The sequence below is a fragment of the Cibotium barometz genome, chromosome 43, assembly GCF_041138505.1.
Source record: "Cibotium barometz isolate CiBa-2024 chromosome 43, ASM4113850v1, whole genome shotgun sequence".
NCBI lineage: Eukaryota > Viridiplantae > Streptophyta > Polypodiopsida > Cyatheales > Cibotiaceae > Cibotium > Cibotium barometz.
In genome coordinates this window covers 36,619,565-36,633,434 of record NC_141088.1, presented here as the reverse complement: position 1 = coordinate 36,633,434, position 13,870 = coordinate 36,619,565, and the positions used below count along the sequence as shown (strand labels likewise).

At 40.6% G+C, this 13,870-nt stretch overlaps 1 protein-coding gene across 1 annotated transcript; it reads left to right on the top strand.

The window, feature by feature from the left end:
• The first annotated feature begins 10,275 nt into the window (after window positions 1–10,275).
• On the top strand, window positions 10,276–12,718 carry LOC147613879 (histidine decarboxylase-like). The gene is made up of 2 exons (XM_086781866.1): window positions 10,276–10,813; window positions 10,899–12,718. The coding sequence occupies exons 1-2, from the start codon at window positions 10,454–10,456 to the stop codon at window positions 12,381–12,383; spliced, it is 1,845 nt and encodes a 614-aa protein (XP_086637992.1). The 5' UTR covers window positions 10,276–10,453; the 3' UTR covers window positions 12,384–12,718.
• Window positions 12,719–13,870: the final 1,152 nt, after the last annotated feature.

The following is a 13,870-nucleotide window of genomic DNA, read 5'->3' as shown; positions in this document are numbered from 1 at the left end:
TTATTCTCATTAAAATTGAACTTATGCATAGATAGATGCATAAAAGATTTAATTTTATTTCAAAAGTGTTATTTTTCTTAAATTCGAATTATGCATAAAAAGATGCAAAAAAAAGGATTTTTTTAAAAGTGTTATTCCCACACTGAAGTTGACTTTTATGCATAAATAGATGCGTAAAGAATCTTTATATAAAAAATTAGAATTCTCTTAAATTCTATGTTTAAATTCTATGAATAGATGTGATGTGAATCAGATAGATGTGAATGGATGGATGGATGTGATGTGAATAGAGGTGATGAGATGTGAGGTGAATAGATGTGACGAGATGTGATGTGAATCAGATAGATGTGAATGGATGGATGGATGGATGGATGTGATGTGAATAGAGGTGATGAGATGTGAGGAGAATAGATGTGATGAGATGTGATGTGAATCAGATAGATGTGATGTGAATAGAGGTGATAAGATGTGAGGTGAATAGATGTGATGTGAATCAGATAGATGTGAATGGATGGATGGATGTGATAAGAATAGAGGTGATGAGATGTGAGATGAATAGATGTGATGTGAATCAGATAGATGTGAATGGATGGATGGATGTGATGTGAATCAGATAGATGTGAATGTATGGATGGATGTGATGTGAATAGAGGTGATGAGATGTGAGGAGAATAGATGTGATGACATGTGATGTGAATCAAATAGATGTGAATGGATGAATGGATGTGATGTGAATAGAGGTGATGAGATGTGAAGTGAATAGATGTGATGAGATGTAATGTGAATCAGATAGATGTGAATGGATGGATGGATGTGATGTGAATAGAGGTCATGAGATGTGAATGGATGGATGGATGTGATGTGAATAGAGGTCATGAGATGTGAGGAGAATATGATGAGATGTGATGTGAATCAGATAGATGGGAATAAATGGATGGATGGATATGATGTGAATAGAGGTGATGAGATGTGAGGTGAATAGAGGTGATGAGATGTGAGGTGAATAGATGTGATGAGATGTGATGTGAATCAGATAGATTGGAATGAATGGATGAGATGTGATGTCATGTGAATCAGAATGTAAATGAATGATATGGGATGTGAGTGAATGTATGTGATGATAATGGATGTGAGTGAATGTATGTGATGATAATGGATGTGAATGTGTATGTGAAAGAATGGATATAGATGTGTATATGAAGGAATGTGAATGTGATGGATATGAAGGAATGTGAATGTGATGGATATGAATGAATGTGATGTGAATCGGGATAAATGTGAATGAATGAGATGTGAGGTAAAATGAATGAGATGTGATTTGAGTGAATGTGATGTGGGCTAAATGGATGAGATGTGAGTGAATGTGATTTGGTCTGAATGGATGAGATGTGAATGAATGTGATTTGGTCTGAATGGATGTGATGTGAATGAATGTGATGCACGATGAGATGTGAGTGGATGAGATCTGATGAGATGTGAGTGGATGAGATCTGATGAGGATAAATTGAGGAAAGATCTGATGAGATGTGAGTGGATGAGATCTGATGAGGATAAATTGAGATCTGATGAGATGTGAGTGGATGAGATCTGATGAGATGTGAGTGGATGAGATCTGATGAGGATAAATTGAGAAAAGATGTGACGAGGATAAATTGAGGAAAGATGTGATGAGATGAAAATGATGTGATTGGATGAGAATAGGAATTAAATAATGTGGTTTGATGTGGAGCAATGTGGAAAGACGAGAGTTCGCTATAGAAACTATATTTTTGAACTATTTTTAAATGACTGTTTTATGTCAAGAATGCTGGAGAAGCATTTTGACCGTCTTGTGATTGAGGCCATGACCTTATTAGATTAGGTCATGGAGACCTAATCTAATAAAGTTGCAAACAGCTGACGGAGAGTCAATGGAGGACGTGTCGCGTAGCAAGGTCTCAGCCGAGGTCTTGACCAGCCTCGATTCGATTAAAATGGTGAGCTTCCGGTATAGTGGATGAGGGACCAAGGAAGCGGCCTATGAGTGAAGCGCTAGGTCACTTGCGAAGGATCCTAGAGGGTGCTGACCATACGGTGCTCGGGCTCTGGGTCGCCGACGATACCCACGCATGTGTCGGGGAAGATATTGGAACAAGGGGTAAGAGTTGTTTTCTGAATTCGGGCATAGATCTGGTTGATTGATCTTGCTGGTCCTCAATGGATGAGTCCATGGCTCTTTTATATGGATCCGTGGGTTGATCTTGCTGATCTTCAATGTGCAGATTCCATTTTTGATATGTGAATATATTGCTGGTTACTTATGAGCTAGGAACTATCGAAAAGGCCCCTGAGTGGACAGGTGGTGAGCGTTCTGGTTGCCAATGATGCCATAGGTACACCAATGAAGGAATGATTGGAAATAAGAATTCAACTAGAGATTTTGAGGATTATGATCACTGACACAATGGTTTCATTAAATGATTGTTTTTAAAGCTGATAGCTCATTCTGTGAAAAAGGCAATTTTATATTGGGTGTGTAAGTGGTGTGACTAGTTTTAAGTTTGCATGAATATATTAGAGTACTTTACTTCAAATTGGGATTAATTTTAAATTGATATTAGAATGTAAAAATTGAGAAATGGTCAGCCATACAAAGGAGGTTATGGCAAAATTTTCTTAAATTTTGTGGAACTAAAGTTTATCATCATTAAGTTCTTCTAAAAAAGTAATCCCCACCGTTTGTGCATTCTAAAAGAAATTTTTATTATCATAAAAGTGTTATTTTCATTGGATTTAATTTCTATACATGGAAAGATGCATAATAGAAATTTTTTTATAATAAAAGTGTTATTTTCATTGAATTCAATTTCTATGCATGAAAAGATGCATATGAATTTATGCATGGAAAGATGCATATGAATTTATGCATGGAAAGATGCATAATAAAAATTCTTTTAATTTCAAAATGTGTTATTCTCATTTAAATTGAATTTATGCATAGAAAGATGCAAAAAAGATTTTTTTTCAAAAGTGTTATTCTCATTAAAATTGAACTTATGCATAGAAAGATGCATAAAAGATTTATTTTTATTTCAAAAGTGTTATTCTCATTAAAATTGAACTTATGCATAGATAGATGCATAAAATTTTTATTTATATTTAAAAGTGTTATTCCCATTAAAATTGAACTTATGCATAGATAGATGCATAAAAGATTTATTTTTATTTCAAAAGTGTTATTCCCATTAAAATTGAACTTATGCATAGATAGATGCATAAAAGATTTAATTTTATTTCAAAAGTGTTATTCTCATTAAAATTGAACTTATGCATAGATAGATGCATAAAAGATTTAATTTTATTTCAAAAGTGTTATTTTTCTTAAATTTGAATTATGCATAAATAGATGCAAAAAAAAGTATTTTTATAAAAGTGTTATTCCCACTGAAGTTGATTTTTATGCATAAATAGATGTGAAAAGAATCTTTATATCAAAAATTAGAATTCTCTTAAATTCTATGTTTAAATTCTATGAATAGATGTGATGAGATGTGATGTGAATCAGATAGATGAGAATGGATGGATGGATGTGAGGTGAATAGAGGTGATGAGATGTGAGGTGAATAGATGTGACAAGATGTGATGTGAATCAGATAGATGTAAATGGAAGGATGGATGGATGTGATGTGAATAGAGGTGATGAGATGTGAGGAGAACAGATGTGTTGAGATGGGATGTGAATCAGATAGATGTGAATGGATGGATGGATGGATGTGATGTGAATAGAGGTGATGAGATGTGAGGTGAATAGATATGATGAGATGTGATGTGAATAAGATAGATGTGAATGGATGGATGGATGTGATGTGAATAGAGGTGATGAGATGTGAGGAGAATAGATGTGAAGAGATGTGATGTGAATCAGATAGATGTGAATGGATGGATGGATGTGATGTGAATAGAGGTGATGAGATGTGAGGTGAATAGATGTGATGAGATGTGATGTGAATCAGATAGATGTGAATGGATGGATGGATGTGATGTGAATAGAGGTGATGAGATGTGAGGTGAATAGATGTGACGAGATGTGTTCTAAATCAGATAGATGTGAATGTGAATGAGATAGATGTGAATGGATGGATGGATGGATGTGATGTGAATAGAGGTGATAAGATGTGAGGAGAATAGATGTGATGAGATGTGATGTGAATCAGATAGATGTGAATGGATGGATGGATGAATTTTATGTGAATAGAGGTTATGAGATGTGAGGTGAATAGATGTGATGAGATGTGATGTGAATCAGATAGATGTGAATGGATGGATGGATGTGATGTGAATAGAGGTGATAAGATGTGAGGTGAATAGATGTGATGAGATGTGATGTGAATCAGATAGATGTGAATGGATGGATGGATGTGATGTGAATAGAGGTGATGAGATGTGAGGAGAATAGATGTGATGAGTTGTGATGTGAATCAGATAGATCTGAATGAATGGATGGATGTGATGTGAATAGAGGTAATGAGATGTGAGGTGAATAGATGTGATGAGATGTGATGTGAATCAGATAGATCTGAATGGATGGATGGATGTGATGTGAATAGAGGTAATGAGATGTGAGGTGAATAGATGTGATGAGATGTGATGTGAATCAGATAGATGTGAATGGATGGATGGATGTGATGTGAATAGAGGTGATGAGATGTGAGGTGAATAAATGTGATGAGATGTGATGTGAGTCAGATAGATGTGAATGGATGGATGGATGGATGTGATGTGATGTGATGTGAATAGAGGTGATAATATGTGGATAAATAGATGTGATGAGATGTGATGTGAATCAGATAGATGTGAATGGATGGATGGATGTGATGTGAATAGAGGTGATGAGATGTAAGGTGAATAGATGTGATGTGAATCAGATAGATGTGAATGGATGGATGGATGTGATGTGAATCAGATAGATGTGAATGGATGGATGGATGTGATGTGCATAGAGGTGATGAGATGTGAGGAGAATAGATGTGATAAGATGGATGGATGTGATGTGATGTGAATCAGATAGATGTGAATGGATGGATGGATGTGAATCAGATAGATGTGAATGGATGGATGGATGTGATGTGCATAGAGGTGATGAGATGTGAGGAGAATAGATGTGATGAGATGGATGGATGAGATGTGATGTGAATCAGATAGATGTGAATGGATGGATGGATGTGATGTGAATAGAGGTGATGAGATGTGAGGTGAATAGATGTGATGAGATGTGATGTGAATCAGATAGATGTGAATGGATGGATGGATGTGATGTGAATAGAGGTGATGAGATGTGAATAGAGGTGATGAGATGTGAGGAGAATAGATGTGATAAGATGTGATGTGAATCAAATAGATGTGAGTGGATGGATGGATGTGATGTGAATAGAGGTGATGAGATGTGAGGTGAATAGATGTGATGTGAATCAGATAGATGTGAATGGATGGATGGATGTGATGTGAATAGAGGTGATAAGATGTGATGTGAATAGAGGTGATGAGATGTGAGGAGAATAGATGTGATGAGATGTGATGTGAATCAGATAGACGGTAATAAATGGATGGATGGATGTGATGTGAATAGAGGTGATGAGATGTGAGGTGAATAGATGTGATGAGATGTGATGTGAATCAGATAGATAGGAATGAATGGATGAGATGTCATGTCATGTGAATCAGAATGTAAATGAATGATATGGGATGTGAGTGAATGTATGTGATGATAATGGATGTGAATGTGTATGTGAAAGAATGGATATAGATGTGTATATGAAGGAATGTGAATGTGATGGATATGAATGAATGTGATGTGATGGGATGTGAATCAGGATAGATGTGATCTGAGTAAATGTGATGTGGGATGAATGGATGTGATCTGAGTGAATGTGATGTGGGATGAATGGATGAGATGTGAGTGAATGTGATGTGGTCTGAATGGATGAGATGTGGATGAATGTGATGTGATGAGATGTGAATATGGGTAGATGAGAGTGGATGAGATCTAATGAGGATAAATTGAGGAAAGATGTGATGAGATGAAAATGATGTGATTGGATGAGAATAGGAATACTTATGAAATGATTGTGAAATTAAATAATGTGGTTTGATAGAGTAATGTGGAAAGACGAGAGTTCGTTATAGAAACTATATTTTTGAATTGTTTTTAAATGATTGTTTTATGTCAAGAATGCTGGAGAAGCATTTTGACCGTCTTGTGAATGAGGTCGTGGAGACCTAATTTGATAAAGTTGTAACAACTGACGGAGAGTCAATGGAGGACGTCTCGCATAGCAAGGTCTCGGCCGAGGTCGAGACTAGGTGAGCTTTCGGTATGGTGGATGAGGGACCAAGGAAGCGGCCTATGAGTGAAGCGCTAGGTCACCCGCGAAGAATCCTAGAGGGTGCTGACCATATGGTGCTCGGGCTCTCACTCGCCGGCGACGATACCCACGCGTGCGTCGGGGAAGATATTAGAACAAGGAGTAAGAGTTGTTTTGTGAATTCGAGCATGGATCTGGTTGATTAATCTTGCTGGTCCTCAACGGATGAGTCCATGGCTCTTTTATATGGATCCATTGGTTGATCTTACTGATCTTCAACGAAGATTCTATTTTTGATATGTGAATATATTGCCGGTTACTATGAGCTAGGAACTATCGAAAAGGCCCCTGAGTGGAACAGGTGGTGAGCGTTCTGGTTGCCAATGATGCCATAAGTACACCGATGAAGGAATGATTGGAAATAAGAATTCAATAGGAGATTTTGAGGATTATGATCAGTGACACAATGGTTTCATTAAATGATTATTTTTAAAGATAGCTGATTCTGTGAAAAAGGTAATTTCATATTAGGTGTGTAAGTGGTGTGACTAGTTTTAAGTTTGCATGAATATCCGACTAGGGGGCATGGGAACTCTTTTCCCTAGTACCCGGGACAAAACCTAACCAAATTCTTAAGTGGATCCTATCACTACAGTGGTTAGGCAGTTGGCTAACCCACGGGACTAGATGGGGTAGGCGGGATTGATGGATCCCTAAATTGAGACTCAATTCTGTTATGGTACGGTAGATGAAGTAAATCCCGGACAAAAATTGTTCTATGGAAAAGAATCAACGGCTGTGCCTCTCAATGAGGAAAAAAGCGTTAGTCTCTATGATCCAAGTGTTATCTTTTCCCTGATCTGACTATGGGACTTACGGGTTTGGCCAGATCAGTTCTGTTAGTTAAGGCTTTTGACTACGTTAGAGAAAATTTATCCTGGAGGAATCGCCCGTGCTTTTCAGGCAAGGAAAGTTTTTTCGGGTCCATCAGTTTTGGAAGAACCGATAGATTAGTCTCTTGTCCGAATATCCAGGGCGAGGCCCCGAGTGAGGGACCCTGCCCCGTGCAAGAAGTGCTACTTTCGTTGCTACCACCCCTGAATTCATTGCGCGGTGGGGACAGGGATCTTACATAAGGGGGAAAAGAGAGAAAGAGAGAGGTGGTTGGTGTTTTTTTTTTGGGTGGGGGTTTGTTTTGTTTTTTAATAGAAAAAAGAAAACTAAGATGGGACAGTCGATTTTTTTTTTCTGGGATGTGCAGAGTGGGCGAAGAAGAAGAGAGAGAGAACGCTAGAGAGAGAGAGAGAGGGGGGGGTGTGGCATGGGTGAGGGAACAAGAGAGGGGGTGACGAGGTGGGTTTTCTTGGAATCAGGTGAAATTACCCATCTATTACTTACTTTGCTTGCGTTGAGCTCTTTACATGAACTTTTGCTCTGATACCATGAGAAGAATATGGGAGAACGAGTGAGCTTTAGCTCCTTGTAAGCTTTCTTCTTCACACCCATACACACACACACAAGAGTAGACAACACACACGAGACAAATGGCTAGCTAAATTTTATTCTTTCTTCTTCACTTCTAATAGCCATAACATAAGTGAAGAGTACATACTATAAGGGAAAGTACTCTACTACTAAAACATACAAGCCTGTCAATTTGAACCCCAACTATATGAGTTGGTGCCATAACTATACCATAACTTTAGTAAACTAAAGTGACTATCACACAACTTATAAACCATAATCTCACCAACCATACCAATGGCATAAGTGTAGAGCTATCATCCTGGCATGTCATCCATATCCACATTACTAGATATGAGCTTGATATTTCAACAATAGAGAAATGGGGAACCCATCAAGCATCACAATGGGACAATTACAAATATAATTTAAAAGCATTCTATGTATAAAACCTAATATTAGTTAACCAAATAAAGAATTTACCATATTACATAAATGATGATATCTACAATATAAAAGATTTCTATCAATTTATTTAGAGTAACTTGGATGTAGAAAATTATATTTAACTCTAATATTGTTGAAGTAACATTTGGAAGTGATGATTAAAATCTACAGTATTAAACATCATTATCAATATTTTTAATGTGTGTGTGTGTGTGTGTGTGTGTGTGTGTGCACGTGAGAGAGAGAGAGAGAGAGAGAGAGAGAGAGAGAGAGAGAGAGAGATTAAACATCATTATCAATATTTTTAATGTGTGTGTGTGCACGTGAGAGAGAGAGAGAGAGAGAGAGAGAGAGGAGGAGGAGGAGGAGGAGGAGGAGGAGGAGGAAATGGGTTTTGAGTTGATGTGTACGTGATGCTTGTGTGTGTGTGTGTGTGTGCCTAATATGAGATTAGACACTGCGAGTAAAGTAAGACACAAGCTCATTGATAAGACCTTCTTAAATGGCAAGTGTGTGTGTGTGTGTGTGTGTGTGAGAGAGAGAGAGAGAGAGAGAGAGAGAGAGAGAGAGCAATAAACACAAGGACTAAATGTTGGCATTCTAGTGTATGGTTTTGAACTTACAAGATAAGGCAGCTTGGATAGTCAATAATCAAGATAAGATTCTAAGGACTAAATGTTGACATTCTAGTGTATGGTTTTGAACTTACAAGGCTTAAGGCAGCTTGGATAGTCAATAATCAAGATAAGATTCTAGGGAAATGTCTTTCACATTGTGCCTTAAGATCACGTTTTGAATCGTTATTGTGGATAGTATGGAGGAAAATTTATATCCACTAGCTTGGATAGTCAATAATAATCAAGATAAGATCCTAGGGAAACGTCTTTCACATCGTGTTGTAAGATCACGTTTTGAATCTTTAAGCCTTCACTTGGATAATGTAAAACTATTGTGGATAGTATGGAAGAAGATTTAATATCCACTTCCGCTTCATTTGATGGGGATGAGGACCGATGGGGATAAGGATGCTTTATTTGATACCTTATTATTATAACAAGCTTGATTTTTGAGAGTTTCTCTATACATATTTTTGAGCTTGAAATGTGATGGTCTGTCAAAACCCTATTTTTATATTGTCCATATGTATTTATTTTCTCAGAAGGTGGTAGTTTCAAGAGGCGTAATTTGCAAGTTGCAAGGAGGCCCATGTTTTCTTAATCATTTGTTCGTTTTAGAACTTAGGTGTGCTTCTCGCTAGATGTGTCACAGTTTGTATTATTTACTTTCTTTAGACATATTTTTGAGCTTAAAACGTGATGGTCTCTTAATAACCTATTTTTTATATTGTCCAGATGTATTTATTTTTTCAAAAGGTGGTAGTTTCAAGGAGGGTAATTTGCAAGGAGGCCCATGTTCATTAGGTGTGCTTCTTAGTAGATGTGTCATGGTTTGTAGTATTTACTTTCTCAATCTTTGATGTCCTTTACCCACGTGCACTTCTTGAAATGGTGTCTTACTTCTTGTCGTTTACCCATTTGCACTCCATGAAATGCATTGCGTGTTACTTTTGGAGCCCGCTTCTTGCTAGATGTGCCATAGCATTACATTTGCTTATTAACACATGTAGGGGGCTGACCAAGCCACTTGTAGGTGCAGGGGTATTTTTTAAAGCGATCTCACCCGTACATGTGTGAATAAAACAAAGTGAGCCCGGTGAAATGTATCTTAACTTAGGTAGTAGTGCATTGGATTATGGTATGGTTCTCACACGCCTAGAATTTCTATTTTTTTTCTTTTAAAGGGCTTTCCTTGGGAAGGTTTTGACACCCTTGGCCGGCTGTACAGTGGAGGCTCACGTGGGTCGGGAGTATAAAAAAAACGCTCAGGCTTGAGATTATACAACTCATATATGCTTAGTATTCGTCATGTGATCGAAGTCGACCGTAGTATAAAAAAACTGTTTGTCGCGATCGCAAATGATCAATACTATAGTAAAAAAAACTTCACGCTCAGGCTTGAGATTATACACATGTGATCGAAGTATTCGTCATGTGATCGAAGTCGACCGTAGGGAAGTGACGGAACGCGGCAAACTAGAGGTAGGCTGCGCTAGTTATAAATAGAGCTGTAGACAGGAAACTCATCAGCAACGCCCATACGCAAAGCATTTGTAGAGTTAGTCCAATTCATCTCTCTCCAGAATGTCTTCTGACCCTGCGGTCCTGCCTTCCAAGAGGAAAGCGGAAGGGGAAGCGCTGGCTGTCGGCGGCCGGCGGCCAAAGCCGCCCACCATCGACCAGCTCAAGCGAGCGGCCAAGACATTCGTGAAGGTGTCCCCCCCCGTCCAAGATCCATCTCAAGTCTATCCACAAGTGGAGGGCATCCCCAACACTTACAACACGTTCCGGCTACCCGCTTCCGGGATGTCCGAGGACGAGCGCGAGCGAGCCATCGCCGAGGCAAAACGTTACCACGCGGAGCAGAAGTCGCGCTTCCTGGGCTACCAGTGCAACCAGGCACTCAGCTACTCTGGCGATTTCAGCAGCTACTTCGACACTCATGTAAGTACTAAGCTGCTAATTCTGGCTCGCTAATCTCTCTTCCGTCCACGATTTATGGCTTGCCCATTTACATGGTGGCATGCAGGTGAACAATATCGGCGACCCCTTCACCTCCGGAAATTTCACCGTCAATAGCAAGTTCATGGAGCGGGCCGTTCTGGATTATTACGCTTCCCTCTGGAATGCTCGCTGGCCGCACGACAGCGACGACCCTGAATCCTACTGGGGTTTCGCGCTCACTATGGGCTCCACAGAGGGTAACCTCTACGGCATGTGGAACGCCAGAGACTATCTGGGCGGCAAGAAGATATTGTGGAGCGGGCACCAGGCTAGGCGGAAGCTGGTGAGAAGGGCCAAAGCCGCTGTCGTAGAGATAGACCACGACACTACACCGGGCCTGCCAAGGATGATGTATCATCAAGCGCCCACGCCGGAAGACAACCCCAACGCCTACACGCCCATCGCCTTCTACTCCGAGGATACACACTACTCTCTGGCCAAGGCCATGACCATGCTGGCCATCCGGACGTTCTACGAGGTGGGCAGCGAGCTGTATACGGACGAATGCCCGCTGGAGGAGTGGAAGGGATACGGGTGGCCGGCGGAGGTGCCTTCGCTTGACAGCGGCGCCATTGACATCGACGCCCTGGCCCTTCTTGTTGACTTCTTCGCCTCCCGAGGCTACCCCATCATGGTGTGCTTCAACTACGGCACCACCTTCAAGGGCGCCTACGACCATGTAGAGGCTGCCTGCAAGAAGCTCCGGCCCATCCTCCAGAAGAACGGCCTCCTGGAACGCAAGGTCTACTACGACGCTAACGACCCCACCCGCTTTGACGTGCGAACCGGCTATTGGTTCCACGTCGACGGCGCGCTGGGCGCCGCCTACATGCCCTTCATCGAGATGGCCTATGATAGCGGCCTGGTGGACGAGCGCGGCCCCAACTTCGACTTCCGCCTACCCATGGTGCACTCCATTGCTATGAGCGGCCACAAGTGGATCGGGGTGCCCGTCCCCTGTGGCCTCTACATGACCAAAACCAAGTACCAGATGCTGCCACCAGATAACCCGGAGTACATCGGCACCCCGGACACCACCTTCGCCGGCTCGCGCAATGGCCTCTCTCCTATGCTCCTGTGGGACTATCTCGCCCGCAACTCATTCCGTGACCAGCTTAAGAAGGCCCTCCACCTGGAGGCCATGGCGGTGCTGACGGAGAGCCGCCTCCGCTACCTGGCAGACCAAATCCTCCACACGGACCTCTATGTGGGACGCACGCCCCTGTCGCTCACTGTGCGCTTCAAGCAGGCCAACCCGTCTCTCTGCCAAAAATACTCCCTCTCCAATGAGACCCTTGGAAATCGACTGTACTCCCATGTGTTCATGATGGAGCACGTGACTCCAGAGCTAGTGGAGGCGCTCATTGAAGACCTCTCCCAGGAGGGTGCATTTGTGGAGGATGCTGACGTCCAAGCCTCCGTCACGAGCAAGGTGCTTCCACACCTCGAAGCCCCGGAGACCCACAGGCTTTCGTTGGTGCCCAGCCACGGCCGCGGCTTCCATGGGTAGAAACATCATGCACCTTGAAACCTTATTGAATAAGGCTTGCAGCCAAAGTATAGGTTTTTACTCTTGTCATGAATGTCCGCATAGCTTATGTTATGCTACCTTTCTCTTTCTTTTGAATGTAGCTTGGTTCCTCTGTTCGTTTTATCACAAGCTAGCTACCTCTTAGGAATAGCTAGAGGTTTCAGCTCTCTCGAGGAGGCCGCGAGTTCAAATCCGGCTCACACCTCCCCCCCCACTCCATCAAATCTAATGGCAACCGGTTGTCTGAGGTACTAGAAGAAAAGAAAAACTCACCCTCTCTTGCAACCCCTTGTGCGATGATTGTTATTTCTAAATAGTTTTATCCGTCTTCACGTATGCAAATCTAGTCTTGAAAAGAGCGCACATGCAAAATTTGTGGTGCCATGCTTGTGATGCTTGTGTTATGTGAAAGATGTATGTTTCATTGGAAAATAAGGACAAGAAACCCTTTTTTTTTTGTGTCATGTGGAATCACTCATCTCCACCTCTTCGTGTCACATTCCATTAGATTAGAGAACATCGACCATAGGTAATACTAGTCCTCAACCCGCGCGTTGTTGTGGTATGTAAAAGGGTGGCGAAGCCCCCAGCAAACAATGAAGCATTTAAAGGTTTTTTTGGGAGACTCATTGTAATTAGCTAGCCGATTGCTCCACGTTGTAGGATTTTTCTTTTCTCTCCTCTCCTTGTCTCCCAAAGTTGTCCATGGTTAATATGTAATACATGATATGCCACATTCCATATATGGATCCTTATAGAACGTCAACCATAGGAAATATGATGTGCCATTTAACACCTTTAAGATTGTTCTCTTTTCTATCCTCGTGTGGCCAAGATATTGATGGTCATGCCCGCTACCATTGTCAACTTCTAAGTGGGGAGATATCTTTGTATCATATTTTAAGTAAACACTATAGAAGAACACAGGCACAACTAATTGCAATCATTAATATATCATCTAATCACATACTAAAATAAACCATTGCTTCAAATAATACACTAAACAAAACAATTGAATGTAGATTATATAACCTTTCTCTTTCATTTTTTAGAAAACATAGCTTGGTTCTTATCTTCATTTCATCATAAGATCTCGAGCTACTTACCTCCTCTTTCACAACCACATGATGCAATGAATGATGTTTCTAAATAATTCTATTTATGTTTTGTGGTGGTGGCCTAGTATAGTGATGTATAGTGATATTTATCTTTTGTCTTTTGTGGTGGCCTGCTTGACACGGACAAATAATATATATTTTGTGCATGCAAACCTAGTATTGATAGGATGCGGAGACATGCACAATATGAAATCTATGTGGTGATATTTATGGTGCCTTCATGAGAAGGCAAGGATTTGTGATATGTAGAATCACTCTTCCCGACTTCTTCATATCACACCTAAAACACTAGTTTCATGAGAATGGATGGATGGATGTGATGTGAATAGAGGTGATGAGATGTGAGGA